At 36.4% G+C, this 26,637-nt stretch overlaps 1 protein-coding gene across 2 annotated transcripts in view; it reads left to right on the top strand.

Annotated features, from left to right (window-relative positions):
- EML5 (EMAP like 5) overlaps window positions 1-26,637 on the top strand; it is a gene marked incomplete at both ends in the record, with an annotated part of 169,978 nt that overhangs the window by 15,359 nt on the left and 127,982 nt on the right. For both annotated transcript variants that reach the window (XM_082681679.1, XM_082681680.1), the window contains 2 exons: window positions 17,800-17,959; window positions 26,389-26,487. In XM_082681679.1, the coding sequence (XP_082537805.1) occupies window positions 17,800-17,959; window positions 26,389-26,487 (259 nt within the window). The remainder of the gene's footprint in view (window positions 1-17,799; window positions 17,960-26,388; window positions 26,488-26,637) is intronic.

Below are 26,637 nucleotides of genomic sequence, written 5' to 3' on the forward strand. Positions count from 1 at the left end.
ATTGTTGGTTCACAACCTCACGAGTTCCCTGAGTGAAATTCTGAACTGGCCCCCATACATAGAGGGCAAGGAGGGACTGAAGAAAGGCAGACCACTCCAGTTTGGAAGGTGGCAGTTTTAATAAACAAGGGAACTTACATACAAGGCATGTCTTGGGCAGCTGCATGACAAGTAGATCTCCGTACCCACCCTCCAGAATCTTAAGCATTTATCTAGAGACCTTCATGGGGTTCAGTCATGTATATAGTCCAGATGGTCTCAATAACACATTACTTTCTCAAGGCTGTGTCCTTGAAGTGGCTCCTTGTATGAGAACAGTGGGCAGAATGGACATCCCACGGAGAGGGTAAGGAGCCTCTGATTGCCTGGGTCCATTTCTCAGGTCAACCAGTGGTCATGTCCTCTCAATGACCTCCTCCAACATGCAGATAAGTTGGGAAGAACTGAGATCTTGGTGGTACTGAGTCTGCCTATCCATGAGCATAGAATATCTCTTCATTTATTTGGTTCTTCTTTGACTTCATTCATCAGAGTTTTGTGGTTTTCCTCATATAGGTTTTGTATCTATTTTGTTAGATTTATACCTAAGTATTTCAATTTTTGGTGCTAATGTAATGGTATTGCATTTTTAAAAATTTGTTTATTTTTTATTATTAGTTATCTTAGGATCTTATTAGTTATCTACTTTATGCATATTAGTGTATATATATCAATCCCAGTCTCACAATTCATCCCACCACCATGACGACCCCCTTGGTGTCCATACATTTGTTCTCTACATCTGTGTCTCTATTTCTGCCTTGTAGACTGGTTCATCTGTACCATTTTTCTAGATTACACACATGCATTAATATACGATATTTGTTTTTCTCTTTCTGACTTACTTCACTCTGTATGAAAGTCTCTAGGTCCATCCACGTATCTACAAATGACCCAATTTTGTTCCTTTTTATGGCTGAGTAATACTCCATTGTATATATGTACCACATTTTCTTTATCCATTCATCTGTTGATGGGCATTTAGGTTGCTTCTATGACCTGGCTATTGTAAATAGTGCTGCCGTGAACATTGGGGTGCATGTGTCTTTTTGAATTATGGTTTTCTCTGGGCATATGCCCAGTAGTGGGATTGCTAGGTCATATGGTAATTCTATTTTTAGTTTTTTAAGGAACCTCCATACTGTTCTCCATAGCGGCTATATCAATTTACATTCCCACAAACACTGCAAGTGGGTTCCCTTTCCTCCACACCCTCTCCAGCATTTGTTGTTTGTACATTTTCTGATGATGCCCATTCTAACTGGTGTGAGTTGATAGCTCATTGTAGTTTTGATTTGCATTTCTCTAATAATTAGTGATGTTGAGCAGTTTTTCATGTGCCTCTTGGCCATCTGTATGTCGTCTTTGGAGAAATGTCTATTTAGGTCTTCTGCCCATTTTTTGATTGGGTTGTTTGTTTTTGTTGAAGATTAAGCTGCATGGGCTTCCCTGGTGGCACGGTGGTTGAGAGTCCGCCTGCTGATGCAGGGGATGCGGGTTCGTGCCCCGGTCCAGGGGGATCCCACATGCCGCAGAGCAGCTGGGCCAGTGGGCCATGGCCGCTGAGCCTGCGCATCCGGAGCCTGTGCTCCACAACGGGAGAGGACACAGCAGTGAGAGACCCACATACCACAAAAAAAAAAAAAAAAAAAAAAAAGATTAAGCTGCATGAGCTGTTGCTATATTTTGGAGATTAATCCTTTGTCCGTTGATTCATTTGCAGATATTTTCTCCCATTCTGAGGGTTGTCTTTTCGTCTTGTTTATGGTTTCCTTTTCTGTGCAAAAGCTTTAAGTTTCATTAAGTCCCATTTGTTTGTTTGTTTTCATTTCCATTACTCTAGGAGGTGGGTCAAAAAAGATCTTGCTGTGATTTATGTCAAAGAGTGTTCTTCCTATGTTTTCCTCGAAGAGTTTTATAGTGTCTGGTCTTACATTTAGGTTTTTAATCCATTTTGAGTTTATTTTTGTATATGGTGTTTGGGAGTGTTCTAATTTCATTCTTTTACATGTAGCTGTCCAGGTTTCCCAGCACCGCTTATTGAAGAGACTGTCTTTTCTCCATTGTAACTCCTTGCCTCCTTTGTCATAGATTAGTTGACCATAGGTGCGTGGATTTATCTCTGGTTTTCTATCCTGTTTCATTGATCTGTGTTTCTATTTTTGTGCCAGTACCATACTATCTTGATTACTGTAGCTTTGTAGTATAGCCTGAAATCAGGGAGTCTGATTCCTCAAGCTCTGTTTTTTTCCCTCAAGATTGCTTTTGCTATTTGGGGTCTTTTGTGTCTCCATACAAATTTTAAGATTTTTTTTCTAGTTCTGTGAAAAATGCCATTGGTAATTTGATAGGGATTGCATTGAATCCGTAGATTGCTTTGGGTAGTATAGTCATTTTAACAATATTGATTCTTCCAATCCAAGAACATGGTATATCTCTCCATCAGTTTGTGTCACCTGTGATTTCTTTCACCAGTGTCTTATAGTTTCCTTAGTACAGGCCTTTTACCTCCTTAGGTAGGTTTATTCCTAGGTATTTTATTCTTTTTGTTACAGTGGTGAATGGGATTGTTTCCTTAATTTCTCTTTCTAATCTTACATTGTTAGTGTATAGGAATGCAAGAGATTTCTGTGCATTAATTTTGTATCCTGCAACTTTACCAGGTTCATTAATTAGCTCTCTAGTAGTTTTCTGGTGGCATCTTTAGGATTCTCTATGTACAGCATCATGTCATCTGCAAACAGTGACAATATTACTTCTTCCTTTCCAATTTGGATTCCTTTTATTTCTTTTTCTTCTCTGATTGCCGTGGCTAAGACTTCCAAAACTATGTTGAATAACAGTGGCGGGAGTGGACTTCCTTGTCTTGTTCCTGATCTTAGAGGAAATGCTTTCAGTTTTTCACCATTGAGGATGATGTTTGCTGTGAGTTTGTCATATATGGCCTTTATTATGTTGAGGTATGTTCCCTTTGTGCCCATTTTCTGGAGAGTTTTTATCATAAATTGGTGTTGAATTTTGTCAAAAGCTTCTGCATCTATTGAGATGATCATATGGTTTTTATTCTTCAGTTTGTTAATATGGTATATCACATTGATTGATTTGCATATATTGAAGAATTTTTGCATACCTGGGATAAATCCCTCTTGATCATGGTGTATGATCCTTTTTAATGTATTGTTGGATTCTGTTTGCTAGTATTTTGTTGAGGATGTTTGCGTCCATATTCATCAGTGATACTGATCTGTAATTTTCTTTTTTTGTAGTATCTCTGTCTGGTTTTGGTATCAGGGTGATGGTGGCTTCGTAGAATAAGTTTGGGAGTGTTTCTGCCTCTGCAATTTTTTGGAAGAGTTTGAGAAAGATGGGTGTTAGCTCTTCTCTAAATGTTTCATAGAATTCACCTGTAAAGCCATCTGGTCCTGGACTTTTGTTTGTTGGAAGATTTTAAATCACAGTTTCAATTTTTGTGATTGGTCTTTTCATATTTTCTGTTTCTTCCTGGTTCAGCCTTGGTAGGTTTTACCTTTGTAATTTGTCCGTTTCTTCCAGGTTGTCCATTTTATTGGCATAGAGTTGCTTGTAGGAGTCTCTTTGGATGCTTTGTATTTCTGCAGTGTCTGTTGTAACTTCTCCTGTTTCATTTCTAATTTTATTGATTTGAGTTCTCTCCATCTTGTTCTTGAAGAGTCTGGTTAAAGTTTTATCAATTTTATGTTCTCAACCACATTTTAGTTTTATTGATCTTTGCTGTTGTTTTCTTTGTTTCTGTTTCATTTATTTCTGCTCTGATCTTTATGATTTCTTTCCTTCTATTAACTTTGGGTTTTGTTTGTTCTTCTTTCTCTAGTTCCTTTAGGTGTAAGGTTAGATTGTTTATTTGAGATTTTTCTTGTTTCTTGAGGTAGGGTTGTATTGCTATAACCTTCCCTCTTAGAACTGCTTTTGCTGCATCCCATAGGTTTTGGATCATCATGTTTTCATTGTCATTCGTCTCTAGGTATTTTTTTATTTCCTCTTTGATTTCTTCAGTGATCTCTTGGTTATTTAGTAACGTATTGTTTAGCCTTCATGTGTTTGTGGTTTTTATGTTTTATTCTGAGTAATTAATTGCTAATCTCATAGCATTGTGGTCAAAAAGATTCTTGACATGATTTCAGTTTTCTTAAATTTAGTGAGGCTTGATTTGTGACCCAAGATGTGATCTATCCTGGAATGTGTCATGTGTACTTGAGAGGAAAGTGTAATCTGTTTCCGGATGGACTGTCCTATAATTATGAGTTAAATCTATCTAGTCCATTGTGTCCTTTAAAGCTTGTGTTTCCTTATTAAGTTTCTGTCTGGATGATTCTGTCCATTGGTGTAAATGAGGTGTTAAAGTCCCCTACTATTATTGTTTTACTGTTGATTTCCTCTTTTATAGCTGTTAGCATTTGCCTTATGTATTGAGGTGCTCCTATGTTGGGTGCATATATATTTATAATTGTTATATCTTCTTCTTGGATTGATCCCTTGATCATTATGTAGTGTCCTTCTTTGTCTCTTGTAACATTCTTTATAAGTCTATTTTATCTGATATGAGTATTGCTACTCCAGCTTTCTTTTGATTTCCATTTGCATGGAATATCTTTTTCCATCCCCTCACTTTCATTCTGTATATGTCCCTAGGTCTGAAGTGGGTCTCCTGTAGACAGCATATATGTGGGTCTTGTTTTTGTATCCATTCAGCAAGCCTCTGTCTTTTGGTTGGAGCATTTAATCCATTTACGTTTAAGGTAATTATTGATATGTATGTTCCTATTACCATTTTCTTAATTGTTTCAGGTTTGTTTTTATAGGTCCTTTTCTTCTCTTGTGTTTCCTCTTTAGAGAAGAGGTTCCTTTAGCATTTTTTGTAGAACTGGTTTGGTGGTGCTAAATTCCCTTAGCTTTTGCTTGTCTGTAAAGCCTTTGATTTCTCCGTCAACTCTGAATGAGATTCTTGCCAGGTAGAGTAATCTTGCTTGTAGGTGCTTCCCTTTCATCACTTCAGATAAATCATGCCACTCCCTTCTGGCTTGTAGAGTTTCTGCTGAGAAATCAGCTGTTGTATGTTATTTGTCATTTTTATATGACAAATGTATGTTTGTATGTTATTTGTCATGTGTTGTATGTTAATTGTATGTTATTTGTCGTTTTTCCCTTGTTGCTTTTAATAATTTTTCTTTGTCTTTAATTTTTGTCAGTTTGATTACTGTGTGTCTCCGCATGTTTCTCCTTGGGTTTATCCTGCTTGGGACTCTCTGCACTTCCTGGACTTGGGTGGCTATTTCCTTTCCCATGTTAGTGGAGTTTTCGACTGTAATCTCTTCACATATTTTCTCGGGTCCTTTCTCTCTCTCTTCGCCTTCTGGGACCCCTATAATGCGAATGTTGGTGCATTTAATGTTGTCCCAGAGATCTCTTAAGCTGTCTTCATTTCTTTTCATTCTTTTTTCTTTCTCCTCTTCCAGAGCAGTGAATTCCACCATTCTGTCTTCCAGGTCACTTATCCGTTCTGCCTCAGTTATTCTGCTATTGATTCCTTCTAGTGTATTTTTCATTTCAGTTACTGTTCATCTCTGTTTGTTTGTTCTTTAATTCTTCTAGGTGTTTGTTCTTTAATTCTTCTAGGTCTTTGTTAATCATTTCTTGCATCTTCTCGGTCTTTTCCTCCATTCTTTTTCCAAGGTCCTGGATCATCTTCACTGTCATTATTCTGAGTTCTCTTTCTGGAAGGTTGCCTATCTGTACTTCATTTCGTTGTTTTTCTGGGGTTTTATCTTGTTCCCTCATCTGGGACATAGTCCTCTACCTTTTCATTTTGTCTGTCTTTCTGTGATTGTGGCTTTCGTTCCACAGGCTGAAGAATTGTAGTTCTTCTTGCTTCTGCTGTCTGCCTTCTGGTAGATGAGGCTCTCAAAGAGGCTTGTGCAAGCTTCCTGATTGGAGAAGTGTTGGTGGGCAGAGCTGGGTGTTGCTCTGTTGGGCAGAGCTCAGTAAAACTTTAATCCACTTTTCTGCTGATGGGTGTGACTGGGTTCCCTCCCTGTTGGTGGTTTGGCCTGAGGTGACCCAGCCCTGAAGCCTACCCACTCTTTGGTGGGGCTAATGGCAGACTCTGGGCGGGCTCACGCCAAGGAGTACTTTCCAGAACTTACGCTGCCAGCGTCCTTGTCCCTGCAGTGTACCACAGCCTCCCCCCACCTCTGCAGGAGACCCTCCAACACTAGAAAGTAGGTCCGGTTCAGTCTCCCATGGGGTCACCACTCCCTTCCCTGGGTCCTGATGCACACACTACTTTGTGTGTATCCTCCAAGAGTGGAGTCCCTGCTTCCCCAAGTCCTGTCGAAGTCCTGCAATCAAATCCCACCAGCCTTCAAAGTCTGATTCTCTAGGAATTCCCCCTCTTGTTGCCGGACCTCCAGGTTGGGAAGCCTGACATGGGGTTCAGAACCTTCACTACAGTGGGTGGACCTCTGTGGTATAAATGTTCTCCAGTTTGTGAGTCACCCACCTAGCAGCCATGGGATTTGATTTTATTGTGGTTGCGCCCTTCTTACTATCTCATTGCTGCTTCTCCCCTGTCCTTGGATGTGGGGCATGTTTTTCATGAATTCCAGTGTCCTCCTGTTGATGATTGTTCAGCAGTTAGTTGTGATTCCAGTGCTCTCACAAGAGGGAGTCTGGTATTGCATTTTAAATTTCAAATTCCATTTGTTCACTCTCAGTGTATAGGATAGCAGTTAACTTTGTATATTAACTTTGTGTCCTGCAACCTTGCTATAGTTGCTTTTTAGTTCCAGAAATTCTTTTGGCTCATCCTTTTGCATTTTTTTTACATAGATGATCATGTCATCTGCGAACAAAGACTGTTTTATTCTTCCTTCCCAGTCGGTATACGTTTTATTTCCTTTTCTTGCATTATTGCATTAACAAGGCCTTCCAGCACAGTACTGAAAAGGAGTGGTAAAAGGGGGCATTCATGACTTGCACCTGATCTTTGTGGGAAAGAGTTTCTCACCATGAAATATGATGTTAGCTGTGGGGTTTTTGTAGATACTCTTCATAAGGTTGATATGAAGTTCTGTATTCCTGGTTTCCCTTGAGTTTTTATCATGAATGGGTATTGGCATTTGTCAGATGCCTTTTCTGCATATGTTGATATGATTGTGTGATTTTTATTTTAGTCCATCGATATGATGGACCACATCAATTGATTTTTTAATCATACCTGGGATAAATTCCACATAGTTGTCGTGTATAATTCTTTTTATACTTTTTAGAATTCGATTTACTAATATTTTGTTGAAGATTTTTGCATCTATGTTTATGAGAAGTACTAATGTGTGGTTTTCTTTTCTTGTGATGTCTTTATCTGGTTTCATAGTATTAGGGTAATGCTGGCCACATAAAATGAGTTAGGAAGCATTCCCCCTGCTTTTGTTCTCTGAAAGAGATTGTAGAGAATTGGTATAATTTCTTCCTTAAATGTTTGGTAGGATTTACCAGTGAACCCATCTGAGCCTGATGCTTTCTGTTTTCAAGGTTATTAATTATTGATTCAACTTATAGATACAGGCCTATTGAGATCATCGATTTCTTCTTGTGAGAGTTTGGCAGATTGTGTCTGATACATGTATTCTAAAGTAATTAAGGTTACATTATATGTAAAATCTTGGATTCTGTGCTTTTAATTTAACATTATAGCATAACTTTTCTCCAGTACTGTGAAAAATCACATTTTTAATGACTGCATGAGAGTCCATCCTGTGATTGTACCATAATTATTTAACCATTTCTAAATGTTGGACATTTAGGTGGTTTTCAGGTTTTTACTGTTATAAATAAGGATTCAAGAACAAAAAAGCTACATAAGGATTTTTCTGTATTGAGGATTATTTCATTTTTAAAAATTTCTTTTAACACTAGCAGCTCCTTTGGAAATTCAGTTAACAAATACTGATTGAATACCTGCTGTGTGCTAATTATTGTTCGAGGCGCTTAGGGTATAATATGAAGAAAAAGGGGAATCCTCTGTCCTAATGAAGTACACATTCTAGTGGAGGAGAGTAAGATAATAAGTGCACGATAGTAATTTTAGACAGTGATAACTACATATAAAATAGGGTAATGGAGTAGAATATGTTAGGATGACTAGGAAGGTTTCTCTAAGCAAGTTACATTGACCTGAAGCATGAATGATATGAATGAAGCAAGATTTGGGAGATCATTCTAGACAAAGACCTTGCGAGTATAATGAGTTTGGCCTTTTCAAGGGACAGAAGGGCCAGTGTGGCTGGAGTGTGGTGAACAAAAGGGAGAATAGTAGAAATTGAGGTTTGAGAAGTAGGTGAGGGTATATCTTGTAGAGCCTTGTAAGTGCCAAGTTAGATAGTTTGGATTTTAGTCTAATTGTAATAGGAAGCTGTTGGGGGATTTTAACTAGGTGAAATTTATATTCTTTTAAAAGATCACTCTGGCTATGTTAAGAAGACCCTAAAGGGGAGCAATAGAGGAAGAAGGGCAGGTGGCTCAGATTAGGGTTGTAGCAGAGAAGATGAGGGTGATGATAGAGTCAATAGGACAGGCTAATAGAATGTGTGTGATGAATAATAAGAAAGAGAGAGGTGGTGAGAATTAAATTTAGATTCTTGGTCTGAGCAACTGAGCGGATAGTGATGCCATTTACTAAGATGAGAAGTGGATTGGGGGGTAATTAAGGAGGAAAAAAATGCTGGATGTGTTAAATGTGAGTTGCCCGTGACACATCTGTTGCTGTTGGCTGGTGATATAGATTTGGGTGTTATCACTATATATGTGCTTTTAAAGTCATGGGATTGGATGAAATCAGCTGGGAAAGGAAGGGAAGACAGCCAAGACAAGGCCCTCGGACACTTTAGCATTGAGAGGTTGGGTGTGGAAGATAGGGCCTAGCAAACGAGACAGAGAAGGGTGGGTTAATAGATTATGGAATCAGGAAAGCCTAGAGAGGAAAGTGTTTCTAAAAAGGAAAGAGTGGTCATTTGTGTTAAATACCGTTGAAAAGTGTTGGAAAATAAGGACATACAGTTGACCATTAGATTTGACAGGGTCACACATGACCTTGAAAACAACTATTTTAGTGAAGGAGAAGTGGTGGAAGCTTAGTTGGAATATGTGGAGAAAGTAAAGGGAGTGGAAAAATTGAGACAACTCTTTTGAGGCGTTTTACTGTGAAGGGTCAAGGGAGTGTTTTTCACTAAGTATATTTGAGTGTTAATAGGAATGACTCAGTAGTGAGGAAGCAATAATTCCAGAAAACATAGCTCTAGGAATAAAGTAAATAAGTTTCCTTTACTTGAAAGTAAAGAGAACGGGATCCAGAGCACAAGTGCAGAGTGTGTGGGTTAGAGACGTTTCTTCCATTTTACAAGAGGGGGGGCAGAGTCAGCTGTAACAGTTGCACTTAGGTTGGTGAATTTGTTGAGGGCAAAGTAATCTTCTCTAATTCCATCTATATTTATTCATTGAGTACAAGGCAGCTTTATCAGCTGCAAAGGAGGAAGTTGATGGTGGAGGACTGCGCTCATGAGGAGCTTGGAGGTTGAGAGGAAAACGCAAAATTTATCAGCTAAGGGTTTAAAAGGATTATGTTACAGTGTAAAAATGCACATTTAAGATTTGTGAGCATAAATTTAAAGAAGCTGATGCACAATTGTGTATAAGAAGGGAAATATATGAAGATAACTGTCTTGAAGGAGACAGCCCCCTTTATGTTTGTTTATTGTGTTACTACTTTATAGTTATGATAAATTTAGAGATTAAATGCTTAAAATAACTTATGTGATTGTCAGATCTGATGACAGTGCTCTTACCTAATTTCTAATATTCAGGAATAGTAATAGGAAAAGGAACTTAAAAGAGAATCTGTTCTTTCCATGTATTTCAAATGATGATGTCACAATATGGATGGGTAGTCACCTATGTTTTAGGCTAGGAATACACCTTGAAATGGTTACTTCTATCATCTTTCTCCCAAATCAATCTGTAGCATTGTTGAGTATCCCTATATGTTCTGCAATTTAGTAGGCAATATGTGGGATAAAACTTAACTCTAAGATATTAAGTTAACTTCAAGATTTTTGGAAAAACACTCCTGCTTTCTTTCTCATTAAGAAACTTGGAGCTATCAGAAGAGAACTTTCAGATTCCACCCATCCGTCAGCAATACATGCAGCTCCTTCCTCACATTAATCCCTCTACTTGTGCACAAATCCCACCCTTTTTTCCCTGTTCCAGAAATTCTCCCAGTCTCCTGTATCAATGTTTTTGATGATCTACTGGATGATTTCTGTGAGCATATAAAATATGCTCAAAAAATAGTCTTTTCAACAAGTAATGTTGAAAACAGTTAAATATCCATATGTGGAACAAAGTGAACCTTAGCTATATTTCACCATATACAGAATTTAACTCAAATTGAGCCATATACCTTAAATGTAAAAGCTAACACTATAATATTTCTGAGAAGAAGTATAGGAAATAGGGCATAAAAAGTGTGACTTCCAGAAAGGAAAATTATGAATTGAGCCTCATTAAATTTAAAACTTTTCAAACTTCCAGGTAACTGAGGACAGAGGCAGGTATGTAGTAACCTCACAGAATCTTTTCCCTAAACAATGCAGAATTCACTTCACAACTATGATGTTTCTATGCAAAACCCTAGTCTCACCATTATTTAAACAGAGAATACCAAAACTGAAAAAATAACTAAGTAAAAATAGAAAAACAAATTCCAACCACAGTTTCACAAGCTTTCTCCTCTCCACTGCTGGGCTTTACAGGGAGAAGCTTAACCTAAAAATCTGAAAAAATATCTGGACTGGATACTATAAGAATGAAGACAAAGATAACTGTAGATAATGCTATAATCTGGTTAGTAAAATTGTTTCTCACAGGGCTAGCAATTCTGAAACAGCTTTATATATACTAAAATTAAATAAATAAATAGACTTCAGATTATGAGAGCCTAATAAGCCTTCCACTCTTGGAGGAAGAAATTATACAGGTACACTTCAGAGATACTGCAGGTTCAGTTCCAGACCACTGCTAAAGCGAAAACAGCAGCAGTTAGTCATACGAATTTTTTAGTTCCCAGTGCATATAAAAGTTATGTTTATACTATACTGTAGTCTTAAGTCTGTGATAGCATGTGTCTAAAGAGACAATGTACGTACCTTAATTTAAAAATAATTTATTGCTAAAAACGCTAACCATTATCTGAGTCTTCAGTGAGTCATAGTAGTAATATCAAAGATTGCTGATCACAGACCACCATAACAAATAAATAATAATGAAAAAGTTTGAAATATTATGAGAATTGCCAAACTGTGATACAGAGACACAAAGAGAGCAAATGCTGTTGGAAAAATGGCACTGATAGACTTAACACGATGCAGGGTTGCCACAGACCTTCAATGTGTAAAAAACGCACTATCGATGAAGCACAGTACAACAAGGTATGCCTGTAAATAAGGAAAGAACCTTATTTACAGGCATACCTTATTAAATGAACCCTGTGGTTTTGGATTAAAATCGGAGGTATTGAGATATCATCTCACAGCGGTCAGAATGGCCATCATCAAAAAATCTACAAACAATAAATGCTGGAGAGGGTGTGGATAAAAGGGAACCCTCTTGCACTGTTGGTGCAAATGTAAATTGATACAACCACAATGGAGAATAGTATAGAGGTTCCTTAAAAAACTAAAAATGGAACTACCATACGACCCAGCAATCCCACTACTGGGCATATACCCTGAGAAAACCATAATTCAAAAAGAGTCATGTACCAAAATGTTCATTGCAGCTCTATTTACAATAGCTAGGACATGGAAGCAACCTAAGTGTCCATCAACAGATGAATGGATAAAGAAGATGTGGCACATATATACAATGGAATATTACTCAGCCATAAAAAGGAACAAAACTGAGTTATTTGTAGTGAAGTGGATGGACCTAGAGACTGTCATACAGAGTGAAGTAAGTCAGAAAGAGAAAAATGAATACCGTATGCTAACACATATATATGGAATCTAAAAGAAAAAAAATGGTCAGAAGAACCTAGGGGCAAGACGGGAATAAAGATGCAGACCTGCTAGAGAATGGACTTGAGGATACGGGGAGGGTGAAGGGTAAGCTGGGACAAAGTGAGAGAGTGGCATGGACATATATACACTACAAAATGTAAAATAGATAGCTAGTGGGAAGTAGCCGCATAGCACAGGGAGGTTAGCTCCGTGCTTTGTGACCACCTAGAGGGGTGGGATACGGAGGGTGGGAGGGAGGGAGATGCAAGAGGGAAGAGAAATGGGGACATATGTATATGTATAACTGTTCACTTTGTTATAAAGCAGAAACTAACACATCATTGTAAAGCAATTATACTCTAATAAAGATGTTAAAAAAATAAAATAAAATCGGAGGTATCAGTATGAACTCATGGGGTTTTGTTTTTAAAGGTTATATTCTATAGTTATTATAAAACATTGGCTATATTCCCCGTGTCTTGTAGCTTATTTTGTACCTAATAGTTTGTACCTTTTAATCCTCAACCCTTATATTCCCCCTCCCCACCTCCCTCTCCCCTCTGGTAACCACTAGTTTGTTCTCTATATCTGTGAGTCTGCTTTTTTGTTATACTCACTAGTTTGTTGTATTTTTTAGATTCTGCATGTAAGTGATATTATACAGTCAGTATTTGTCTTTCTTTGTCTGACTTACTTCACTTAGCAAAATGCCCTCCAAGTCCATCCATGTTGCTGCAAATGGCAAAATTTCACTCTGTTTTATGGCTGAGTAGTATTCCATTGTGTATGTGTGTGTGTGTGTGTGTGTGTGTGTGTATAAAACACCTCTTCTGTTAATGGACACTTAGGTTGCTTCCATATCTTGGCAATTGTAAATAACGCTGCTATGTGAACATTGGGGTACATGTATCTTTTTGAATTAATGTTTTTGATTTTTTTGGATATATACCCAGGAGAAAAATTGCTGAGTCATACAGTGGTTTATTTGTAGTTTTTTGAGAAACCACCAAACTGTTTTCCACAGTGGCTGCACCAGTTTACATTCTGACCCACAGTGTACGAGGGTTCCCTTTTCTCCACATCCTTGCCGATATATGTTGTGTTGTTTTGTTTGTTTGTTTGTTTTTTGTGGTACGCGGGCCTCTCACTGCTGCGGCCTCTCCCGTTGCGGAGCACAGGGTCCGGACGCGCAGGCTCAGCGGCCGTGGCTTATGGGCCCAGCCGCTCCGCAGCATGTGGGATCTTCCCGGACCGGGGCACGAACCCATGTCGCCTGCATCAGCAGGCGGACTCTCAACCACTCTGCCACCAGGGAAGCCCTGTTGTGTTGTTTTTGATGATAGCCGTTCTGACCAGTATGAGGTGATACCTCACTGTGGTTTTAATTTGCATTTCTCTGATGATTAACAGTGTTGAGCATCTTTTCATGTGTCTGTTGGCCATCTGAATGTCGTCTTTGGAAAAATGTCTATTCAGGTCTTCTGCCCATATTTTGCTGAGGTTGTTTGTTTTTTTTTAATGTTAAGTTTATATATTTTGGATATTATCCCCTTATCAGTCATATAATTTGCAAATATTTTCACCCATTCAGTAGGTTGTCTTTTTGTTTTGTCAGTGGTTTCCTGTGCTGTGCAAAAGCTTTTAAGTTTAATTAGGTTCCTTTTTTTATTTAATTAAAAAATTTTTATTGGAATACAGTTGATTTACAATGTTGTGTTAGTTTCAGGTGTACAGTCCATTTATTTATTTTTGCTTTTATTTCCTTTGTTTTAGGAGATGGATCCAAAAATATACTGCAGCGATTTATGTCAGAGTGTTCTGCCTATGTTTTTCTCTAGGAGTTTTATGGTATCTAGTCTTACATTTAGGTCTTTAATCCATTTCAGTTTATTTTGTATATGGTGTTAGAGAATGTTCTAATTTCATTCTTTTACATGCAGCTGTCCAGTTTTTCCTAGCACCACTTATTGAAGAGACTGTCTTTTCTCCATTGTATATTCTTGCCTCCTTTGTCATAGATTAAGTGACTATAAGTGCATGTGTTTATTTCTGGGCTCTCTATTCTGTTCCATTGATCTGTGCACAAATCCCACCAGTACCATACTGATTTGTGCCAGTTTTTGTGCCAGTACCATACTGATTTGATTACTTTAACTTGTACTATAGTTTTAAGTCAGGGAGTCTGACTCCTCCAGCTCTATTCTTTCTCAAGATGGTTTTGGTTATTTAGGGTCTTTTGTGTCTCCATACAAATTTTAAAATTATTTGTTCTAGTTCTGTGAAAAATGCCATTGGTATTTTGATAGGGATTGCATTAAATCTGTGGAATGCCTTGGATAGTATAATCATTTTAACAATATTGATTTTTCTAGTCCATGAACATGGTATCTCTTTCTGTCTATTTGTGTCATCTTCAGTTTCTTTCATCACTGTTTTATAGTTCTAAGTACAGGTCTTTTACCTACTTAGGTAGGTTTATTCCTAGGTATTTTATTCTTTTTGATGCGATGATGAATGGGATTGTTTCCTTAATTTCTCTATTTGATACTTCGTTGTTAGTGTATAGAAATGCAACAGGTTTCTGTATGTTAATTTGTATCCTGCAACTTTATCGAATTCATTGATGAGCTCTAGTAGTTTTCTGGTAGCATCTTTAATATTTTCCGTGTGTAGTATCATGTCATCTGCAAACAGTGAAGTTTTACTTCTTATTTTCCAATTTGGATTCCTTTTATTTCTTTTTCTTGTCTGAGTGCTGTGGCTAGGACTTCCATTACTATGTTGAATAAAAGTGGTGAGAGTGGGCATCCTTGTCTTGTTCCTGATCTTAGGGGAAATGCTTTCAGCTTTTACCATTGAGTATAATATTATCTGTCAGTTTGTCATATCTGGCCTTTATTATGTTGAGGTATGTTCTCTCTATGCCCACTTTCTGGGAGTTTTTGTCATAAATGGATGTTCAATTTTTGTCAAAAGCTTTTTCTGCATCTTTTGAGATGATCATATGGGTTTTGTTCTTCATTTTGTTAATGTGGTGTATCACACTGATTGATTTGCAGGTAATGAAAAATCCTTGCATCACTGGGATAAATCCCACTTGATCATGGTTTGCTAATATTTTGTTAAGGGTTTTTTGCATCTATGCTTTTCAGTGATATTGAGCTGTAATTTGCTTGTTTAGTCATATCTTTGTCTGGTTTTGCTATCAGGGTGATGCTGGCCTCATAGAATGAGTTCAGGAAGTATTCCTTCCTCTTCAATTCTTTGGAATAGCTTGATAAGGATAGGTGTTAACTCTCATCTAAATGTTTGGTAGAAGTCACCTGTGAAGCTATCTGGTGATGGGCTTTTGCTTGTTGGGAGTTTCATTACTGGTAATTTCCTTGGGGGAAATGTGTATTCAAATCCTTTGTCCACATAAAAAATAGGGTTGTTTGTGGTTTTGTTGTTGAGTGGTTGTTTTTTTGTTTTTTTTTTTTTTTTTGTATTCTGGATGCAAGTCCTTTATCAGATATATGCTTTGCAAATATTTTCTCCCATTCTGTGGGTTGTGTTTTTATGTTCTTGATGGTTGTCCTTTGAAGCACAGAAGTTTTTAATTTTAATGAAGTCCATGTTATCTGTTTTTTCTTTTATCACTTCTGCTTTTGGTGTCAGATCTAAGGACACCTTTGTTTCATCCAAATTAAGTAAGATTTATGCCTATGTTTTGGCTTTTATATTTTGAGTGGATTTTTGTATATGATTTGAGGTATGGGTCCAGATTCATTCTAGATATTCAGATGTCCAGCACCATCTATTGAAAAGACCTTTCTTATTAATGGAAAGGCAATTGACCATAAATATATCAGTTTACTTTTGGACTCTCAATTCTGTTCCATTGATCAGCATGTCTGTTTTTATGCCAGTGCCATACTGTCTTGATTACTGTGGTTTTGTAGTAAGTTTTGAAATTGGTATGTGTGAGTCTTCCAATTTTGTTCTTTTGCAAGATTGTTTTTCTGTTCTGAGTTTTAGAATCAGCTTGTCAGTTTCTTCAAGAAAGGTAACTAGTGTTTTGGCAGGGATTGTGTTGACTCTGTAGATCAGTTTGGGAAGTAATACCATCTTAACAATATGGCCCTCCAAGAACACGAGATTTCTTTCCATTTATTTAGTTTCTTAACATTTCTTTAATGGTATTGTATAGTTTTTAGTGTATAAGTCTTGTACCTTTTTGTTTAATTTATTCCGAAGTGTTTTGTTCTTTTTGATGCTGTTATAAGTGGAATTGTTTTCTTGATTTAATTTTCAGATTGTTGCTAGTGTATAGAAATACAATTTGTATTTTTATATTGATCTTATATCCTTCAGCCTTGCTGAACTCATTTATTAGCTCTACTTGGGATTTATTCTGTTGTTGTTTGTGGATTCCTTAGGATTTCCTATGTATGAGATTATGTCATTTGCAAGTAGAGATAGTTTTACTTCTCTCTTTTATTTCTTTTCCTTGCCTAATTGTCCTGGCTAAAATATCCAGTATCATGTTGAAGCGAAGTGGCAAGAGCTGACATCCTTGTCTTATTCTTGTACTTATAGTGGGAACTTTCAGGCTTTCACAATTAAATGTGATATTAGCTGTGCATTTTCATAGATGCCCTTTCAAGTTGAAATTCTCTTCAATTCCTAGTTTGTTGTGTTTTTTACTATGAAAGAGGTTAGATTTTTGTCAAATGCTTTTTCTGCATCTATTGAGATGAACATGTGTGGGGGTTTGGGTGTTATTATTAATATGACATACTTATTACATTGGTTGATTTTAATATGTTGAACCAACCTTCCATTCCCGCTTAACTTTTCTCTCCATAATTTCTCACTTAGTATTCCCTGACTTGATGATACCACTCCAGGCCATCCAGATGCCCGAGCCAAAAACCCAAGAGTCATCTTAGACTGTTCCCTTTCTGTTACTCTGTACATCAAATCTGTTAATTCGGTTTTAATGCCCTCCTAACTTTTCCCTCTTTCAGTTCATCTTCCACCCTGATGCTCGGAGTGATTTTTTTTTTTCTCCCAAAGGAGAATTTGATCATCTAAATATACTTGTGGAATAATTTATCAAGGAGAAATTTATATTCATTGCTTGCCTTCTACTGATGTACATAAACCATTACCAACTATTTGGTCTTTGTCTTGTTTTTAAAGACTTACAGACTACTTTCTGTGAATTATGGGTGACCTTTCTGTTTTTTTAAATGGGATTTGTAATTTAATATTAATGTTATAATAGGAGGGCTACTCAGTGCTATTTTTGGACACTAACATTTGGTCTAACTTTATACAATAAAAGAGTAAATGGGAGAGAGGGCTTAAAACAGATGAGATGAATACCAGATGAGAAGTTGGCATGTGGTAGGGTTGCTGCTGCTTCATTGCTGTGGTTCAGTTGACTACTTGTGAGAATTCTTTTTTTGAAAAGTTTACACACACTATATCATATTACAAGATTATGAAGTCTATCATAATTGATTATTACATATACCATTGAAGTAGTAACTCTTAAGATGGATTTTTATGGAAGTTATTTTAAGGCCAAATTATTTTAAGTAAATAAGTAACTAAAGTCTAATTTTCACATTGATATAACAGCTCTGTAAGCAGTTTTAAATCTGTTTATTTATTTATTTTGCAGCCTTGCATTGCATCCTGAACGAGTATTGGTGGCAACAGGACAAGTTGGGAAAGAGCCTTATATCTGTGTTTGGGATTCATACACTGTGCAGACCATATCAGTTCTAAAGGATGTTCATACACATGGTATAGCTTGCTTAGCATTTGACTTAGATGGACAGGTATGTGATAATTTTTTTTCTTTTTGTAAACTGTGTTTTTAAAGTGTGTACTATAAGAAATTATTATAAATCTGTAAATATTAAATTGGAAAGCATTTGACAAAAAGCATTTATTCAAGGTGGAGGTGGGTAGAGGGGGTGGGTGGTAGATATATATAAGAAAAATAAGAATAATAATGAGTTTTTATTTCATTGTATCAAGAACTTTTCAGTTGAATTAATTACTACTATTAGAGCCAAAGTGATTCTGACTCGGTGGAACATTACCTGGTTGTTCTTGAAAATTTTACGTGTAACTCTTTTCCAGGTATTATATGTTAATAGGAAAGATGGAAGATATCTTAGGAAAATTCACTTTCTCTAAGTAGAGCTGTAAACATTTTAATTTTTAGTTATTTTAAAGGTTTCTATTAAAATAATTATTATTTTTTTTGCGGTACATGGGCCTCTCACTGTTGTGGAGCACAGGCTCCGGACGCGCAGGCTCAGCAGCCATGGCTCACGGGCCTAGCCGCTCCGCAGCATGTGGGATCTTCCCAGACTGGGGCACAAACCTGTGTCCCCTGCATCGGTAGGCAGACTCCCAACCACTGCGCCACCAGGGGAGCCCAAAATTATATTTTTAATTGAAAATAATGCAGTTTTTATAATATGAGCTATTTTATATAAAATCAAAGTTCATAACAAAAGGTGTAATCTTTGTTCCACTTACTAATCAGTTTGCAAATTATTATTTACTTCTAGTCATCGATTTTTAAAAAATTAAGCCAACAGCTCTTTTGTGGTGCTTTCATGGAACTTGTTGTACCTAAAACATATTTAAGAAGTGATAAGAAGTTGGGTTTTGCAGATTTAGTTAATTTATAGTCTTTAAAAGTTTTATAGTGAAATTAGACTTTAAAAATTATTTTAACTTTTAGAAGAATTTTAGTTGTCTGCTTTTTAATTCTTAAAATTAATTTTGTAGATCTATATTTTACAGAAACAGATTACGTTTTGTTCTAGTCACTTGAAAATGACAGCCAGTAGATGTTTTATTTTCAACTCTGAGAAATAGCTTCTTTGAGTAGCATAGATTAATATACCTTCTGTTTAGAGTCCGGTAAGAGATCTATAAAGATGTAACTTGAACCTCTCATTTGGGGAAAAAATGTGTTTCTAGGTTTAGAACCACTGTGTAGCAGTGATTGGCAATTCCGGAACCTTAATTCATTTCCCATTTTTCTGTTATTTTTCAAGTCCCTTAATGTCCTCATATCAAAATTTCATTTTCCTTTTTAAAAGGAAGAGAATAATACTCTTTGCTTACTTCACAGGAAATTATATTTTATGAAACAAACCAACAAAGTTGTTTTTTAGAATTATTTACCAAAGGTATTATGATATCCACAATGGTTTAACTATAAATGTCTGTATACTTTAAATATAGATGTTTTCTTCTTAATTTTAAAATTGCCCTTTCTAAATGCAGTGTATTGCATGGCTGAGGAAATTCTCTTACATACAAGGAGAAATCATGCCCATAGCTTTTACTAGTTGAAGCTTTAAATTTTGCTTACTTTAAGCAACATATAAGAAAAGTCTTGGGTACATGCATTTTATTTTCACAGATCTTCATAAGAATGTGCTACTTTAAAATGTAAGCTTATAAAAAACATAATAGCTAAAAGTTATTGAGCACATACTAAGTGTCAGACATTGTACTAAGCCTACATTATCTCATTTAATCCTCACAACAGCCCTATGAAATAGATATTATTATTATCTCTATTTTACAGATAAAGAAACTGAGACTTAGAGAGGTTAAATAACTTGCCCCAGGTTACACAGCTAGTAAATGGAGCCAGAGCGGGAACCCAGGTCAGTCACACTCCAAAGCTCATGTTTTTAACCGCAATGCTCTACTGCTTCCCAAACATGGAACTTAGGAGGTGGTTGTTTATATTTCAGAAGGAATTCATCCATCTTAAGTACAGTTAAAACTTGTAAGGAACTGCTGCCAATTGAAGATTAAGTTAAGAGTATTTCTGAAATTATGTTAATGAGAAGATGCTTTAGTTAAGAAATATATTTGGGAACATATCTATTTATTCACTAATATCTGTAAACTGTTTATGAAATACCAATTAGGAAATACTGTATAATTTTTGCATTTTCTACTAGATTTGAAACTGTAAATGATCAGTTAAGGTTTATCCAATGAATGAGTCTCCCTGTTGGTAGTATGCTGAATTCTCTTTCCCCAGAGGGTTTCTTCTAAATGGATTGACTATCCATGCTAATACTGGAAGTCTGCCTCATTGAGAATAATTAGGGCATGAAAAGGCTATATAAATCCACATCAAACAGATTAAAATTTCATAGTAAATGGTAGAGAGGGGTAGGAGGAGGAGAATTTGATACTTTATCTTGAAAACACAATGATGATTTATAAAAACACATTCCCATATTTAACAAAATCTAAGTTATAGTTAAAACTCTGCTAATTTATAGAATGAACTAAGAATAAAATGTTAATTTTTCAGCCTAACTTTGTCGATTATATGCTGGTACATGATTATGAAGAGTCGTATTTGCAAAAATATTAAAGGAGTTCACTGATTTTTCCAAGGACCTTTTAGTAATCTCTTGATATCTAGACATATCTCAAGTGCCTATTGTATTAGTTTTGAGTTTTCATCTCTTCCATTGCTCTGCCAGATCCTAATTTCTGATGGCTTTCTTTATGAATTGACCAATATTTACTACATTAAGTCCTGGATATTTTGCAAAATTTGTGATTTTTACTTTGTAACATTTGTAACAACTAGTCCTCACTTAATAAATACTGAGATCACAAGGACCCCCCACCCCCATATTAGAATCTTTTACGTTTGTCTATTATTTGAATATGTTTCACACTTGCAGGAACTCATGGAATTCGTCTAGTTGTGCCTATTAAGATACTTTTCTCATTTGAGTATTTAGTGTGCTAGAACTTTTTAATAAATACAGTTGACCTTTGAACAACACAGGGGTTAATCTGCATATAACTTGTAGTCGGCCCTCCGTATTCACGGTTCCTCTATGTCTGTGGATTCAACCAACTGTGAACCTGTAGTACTGTAGTATTTACTGTTGGAAAATATATGTGTGTAAGGGGACCCAGGAAGTTCAAATCTATGTTGTTCAAGGTCAGCTATACTTCCGGTTTAATTAATGGACACAACCAAGATTTTGTTTGGGAATAGGATCAGGGAGAAATTTGGGAAGCTGGATAGAGCCTTCTTTATCTGGTTTTCTTTCTCCCTATCTGACTGTTAGTTCTTAGTTATCTTGAAAGGAGCTGTTCCTTCTGTCTGCTTCTTAAATGTCAGTGTTCCTAGGAGTCTGTAGCCTTCCTTTCCCCAGCCCCCCTCACTTCACTTATTCTCTTTAGGTGATTACTAGATCCATGACTTTAACTCCTGTGTCAGTTAACAGTGGCCTCAGCTTCTCTCCTCACCTCCATATACTCTCCTTGAATGTCGTATAGATATACCATTTATTACATGTTTAAAACTGAGTTCTCTCTTTATTCTAACTCATTAAAAAACAAAGCTCATTCTTTCTCCTGTTTCTGGCCTACCTCTCCAGTCTTGTCTCCTGCCACTTCCCCGTTGGCAACTCCTCCCCTCAGCCACACCAAAGTACTAGCTCTTTCCTGAAAGCACCATGAGCTGTCTGATCTTGGTATCCTTTGGCCTTAAGTGAATTTTCTCTTATTTTTCTACCCGACTGTCTCTATCTTCTAAGATATGGTTCCAGCATTGCTTTCACTGGAAAACTTTCTTTATGCTCTTCCTCACCTGTGAGAAAGGATGATGAAGTAAAAAATGATAGAAAGCTAAGAGAGGGGGTAGTATTTGCTTGGTTATTTTTATCTTTTCCTCTCTGCTGTTACTTAACCTGTTGTTAGGGAGGTTGATTTTGGCCATGATATGTTTATCAGGGCTACAGAGGAAGTGCTCCCAGGTCTATTTTGTTACTGCCTGTGCAGAGCCAGATGCTCTGGGGCTCTATTGAGGTACATGGAGTTTTAAAGCTTTTGACCAGTTGTGGTTCACTTTGTGTGTGATGAACTTAGCCAGAGAGAAGAGGCATTGATAGAAAGGGCAGTGCCCCTCTGACTGTTCCTCACTTTATACTTGTCTTGTGAATTTTAATCTCTACATAGTATACTATAGCGAGAGGTAGATATCTTTGTTTTAGCTAGATATTTGCTGATTACTCTCTAGTTCCCAAATATTAAAGACTCTTAGGAGGAGCAAATCATCTCCTCTAGTTCATTTGGACTTTCTGCAAGTGTGACTTCATGGAGAGCCAGATACAAAATATATTCTGTATCTTTTTATGCAAGCCATTCATTCTACCCATTTGGGGACTTAGATAGTAATTTTACTATGTGGAAACTTTCTAGCTAGGTACTAAATGACATTTCTCATTCAGACGGGTGGAGGGCATGGGTTCTTAAAGTTAATTATGGTTATGGGAACATCATAATAATGATGATAACAAACGTTTATATAACATTAAGGTTATGCCAAGCATTCTTCTAATTCCTTTATATATGTTAACCCTATGAGATTTTTTTTCATTATCCCTATTTAGGCGGTGAGGAACCTAAGGTACAGAGAGGCTAAATAACTGCCCAAAGTCATCCAGTTAGTGAGAGATGGAGCTGGTATTTAAACCTAGGCAGTCTGGTACCAGAATCTGTGCTGTAAACCAGAGATTGGCAAAACTTTCTACAACATGTCAGATAGTAAATATTTTAAGCTTTTGAGCTATGCAGTCTCAGCTACTCCAGTAGCTGGAGTCACAGCTAATCCAGTTCTGCATTGTAGTGTGAAAGCAGTCATAGACACCTTATAAAGGAATAGGTGTGGCTGTGTTCCAGTAGAACTTTATTTACAGAAAGCAGGGTACAGGCCTGAGGGTTATAATTTGCCTACCCCTACTTCTAAACCAGTGCTTTTCAAAGTACGTGTTGTGGGTGGGTCCTTGTGATTTCTTCTTTAACTCTGCGGTTACTTAGAATTGTACTGATAGTTGCCAGATATTTGGAGGATTTTCTGCATAACTTTCTGTTATTCTGATTTCATTCTGTCTTTGTCAGAGAACATACTCTGTATTTTAATTTTTAAAAATTTGTTTAGGCTTATTTTGTAATTCACAATTTTGTGATCTTCATGAGGTTTCCTGTGCACTTTGAAAAAATACGGGAAAATATGTATTCTGCTATTTCTTTTTTCTCCTTCTGTTTATTGTGCTATTGTTGTCATTCATTTTACTTCTTTCATTTTCATTCATTTTACATGCTTTGTAAACTCCATTATAACTGTTGTGATTTTTCCTTAAACAGTTAGTTTTCAAAGAAAATTAAAAGTAAGAAAAGTCTTATTTACATATTTACCATTTGGGTACTCTTCATTGATATGTGTTAATTAAGTCTCTCTTTGGTATCATTTTCCTTCTGCCTGAAGAAACTTCTGGTATCATATCTTATAGTGCTGATTTGTTGATGAATTTTCTCATCTTTTGTTTATTTGAAAAAGACTTAATTTTGACCCAGTTTTCAAAAGATATTTTTGGTAAGTATATAATTCTGTGTTGACTTTTTTCCCCCTCAGCACTTTAGAGAGGTTATTCATTGTCATCTGATATGCATAGCTTCAGATGAGAAGCCCAGGATTATTTTTAAATCTTTGTCCTTACACACCAAAATTCTCTCTCTTATTTGGCCACTTTTAAGGTTTTTCTCTTTAGCACTGGTTTCAACAGTTTGATGCCCATGTGTGTGGATGTGTTTTTTCTGTGTGTGTGATTTATCCTGCTTGAAGTTTATCGAGCATCTTAGATTTGTGGGTTTATGTTTTTTATCAAATTGAGAAAGTTTTGGCCATTATTTCTTCAGTTTTGTTTTTCTTTTCTTCCATCTTTCTTCTCCTTTTAGAATCACAATTACCTGTACGTTAGACCACTTGAAATTTTTCTAAAGGTAACTGAGGCTCTGTTACTTTGTTCCCTTTTTCCTTCTGTGCTTTATTTTTGATAGTTTCTGTTGCTGTGTCTTCAAGTTCATTTATTTTTTCTTCATTGTCTAAGCTGCTGGTAATCCTTTGGAGTGAATTTTCATTTCAGATAATTTAACATTTATATTTAAAGTTCAACATGTTTTTCTTTTATATCTTCCATTTCTCTTTTTATTCTTTATGTGTTTGTTTTAAAATAATTCTGGAGCATCTTGAACATTTCCATCTTAACAGCCAATATCTTCTAATTTTAATCATTTCTGTGATTCTTGGGTCTGTTTCTATTAACTGATTTTTCTCCTGGTTATTGGTCACATTTTCCTCTTTTTTAACATGCTCAGTAATTTTTTTTATTGGATGCTGGACATTGTGTATATTATATTCTGAATGCTGGATTTTGTTGTATCCCTTTAAAGCATGTTGGACATTGTTTTTGTAGGTAGTTAAGTTCCTTGTCGATCAGTTTGGTCCTTTTGAAAAGCTTGCTTTCAAGCTTTTTTTGGTCAAGCCTAGAGTAGCTTTTCCTCTAGGACCACTGGTTTAACTTCACTACTATGGTGTGACCCTCCTGGAATCTCTACTGAATACACGGTGAATTCGAGGATATACCTCCATTCTTGCTATTGGGAATTTGAGTGATCCTGACCCTTTATGATCTCTGGGAATTGTTTGGCTTTAGCTCCCCAGTAATTGTTCTTTTTTCAGAATTTGTTCTTTGCATGGCCTCATGGATTTCACCTTATACATGCAAGCACTGGTGTTCTCAAGGGGACCCATAAACAGATTTTCTAGAGTTCTTTTTCTGCTCTGCAAATTCTAGCCATCTTGGCCTCTCTGAACTCCAGGCTCTGTCTTCTCAAATCAGCAAGTCTTCTGGGCTCTGTTTGGCTTCCACCTTTCTGTGCTATAGTCTGGAAAATGCCACCTAAATGAAGGCTGGGGCAATTGCAGAACTTACCTTGTTTGCTTCCCCCTCATTCAGGGTTTACAGTGCTTCACTTCCTGTTAAGAATGTCCAAAAATATTTGTTTTATATATTTTGTACAGTTTTCTAGTTGTTTATGGCAGGGGGGCAAGTTCAGACCCTAATACTCCTTCATGACCAAAGGCCATCTTTCATGTTTCCTAACCTCTCTCATACTTCTCATCTCACTGTCCCCTCTTTTCAGCTCAGTCTCTTCATCTCCCTCTAATCGCCTATATAACTCTTCCACTGAGGTATTTTTTTCTTTTTTCCACTGAATTTTTAATTTCATTTATTTTTCATTTCTAGAAATTGTTTGCTTCCTTAAATTTGCTGGGATACTTTTTATGGTCTCCCATTCTTGTCTCATATGAAGATATTTTGAAGCCTTAATTTTATTTCTCTACTCATATTAAGCTTATTTTATATTATCTGATAATTCCAATGTCTGATACTTTTCAAGACTGATTGTTCTGTTTCTGGTGACTTGCTGATTCTCACTCATGGTCCCTTATTTCCTCTGGTTATTGGGTGTGGGGGTTGTTTGTTTTAAGTTTATTTTTTATTGACTTGCTACTTGTAGGAATTCTTCGAGGGATGGATTGATGTATCAGTCCTCCATATAGGATTTATATTTGCCTGTGCCACATAGTTGAAAATGCTTGAAAACTCTGCAACCCTTAGGACCACTCTGAATGAAATTTTTCATTTGAAGGATTCATGATTCAGGTGGACATAGGCCCTACAACCATGTGAAGGTTGTTTGTGGCTACATATTTTCAGGAGGGTTTTTTTCCCCTTCATGCATCACTGCCCCTTTCTTTGAAACGGGATGGTTTCTTGTTCTCCATTACTCTGAGGAGTTACTGCTTTAGTCAAAGGTCTGCAATTCAAATCCCTACCTTGGGCAGGCCCTAAACTTTATCTCCTATTCCTCTTTAGCCTGAAGAACAAAAATTAGGCTTACCAGGAGTTAGCTGATACCTTTAGAGTAAAGTGGGTATAGGAGCTCTCTTACTTCCAGGATTCCCATAGGAAATCACTTTGTTTTTGTTCTCAGATTTCTTAATTCCTTGACAGCTCAACAGTGCATTTAAAAAGATGTTTTTTCATTTTATCTAGCATTTTTAGTTTTTGGCAGGAGAGATGTTTAGGGTGTTCTGTCAATCCTACTGTTAGAAATGGAAGTCTTTCTTCTGTTTCTCATATGAAGAACTACACATATATGCAAATATTAACAAGATGAAATACATCCAGCCTTTCTCTATGAGGTCTATAAAATATAAGTGTGTAAGTTTTGATGTTTATAATACCCATGAGTAGAATTTGTTTGCCATTTATAATTTGGTTCCTTTTTTATTTGTTTACTTTTTTATTCCCCCTGCTCCCTGGTCTTCTTGGACATAATTCAGCGCTTGGTTTCAGTTGGACTTGATTCAAAGAATGCAGTTTGCGTTTGGGATTGGAAAAGAGGAAAAATGTTATCTATGGCTCCAGGTCACACAGATAGAGTAAGTATTCTCCTTTGGAGTTTCTAATGGGTACTGCGTGGGAAAAAGCCAGAGAAGAGTCAGGAGATTTTATGTTTCTGTGTTTTGTTATTGCCAATTGCTCATGTGTAATTTAAAATTTTAAATGCAGTTATAAATACTCATAAAATT

This window comes from Grampus griseus (genome assembly GCF_964374135.1).
Source record: "Grampus griseus genome assembly, chromosome: 2".
Taxonomy (NCBI): domain Eukaryota; kingdom Metazoa; phylum Chordata; class Mammalia; order Artiodactyla; family Delphinidae; genus Grampus; species Grampus griseus.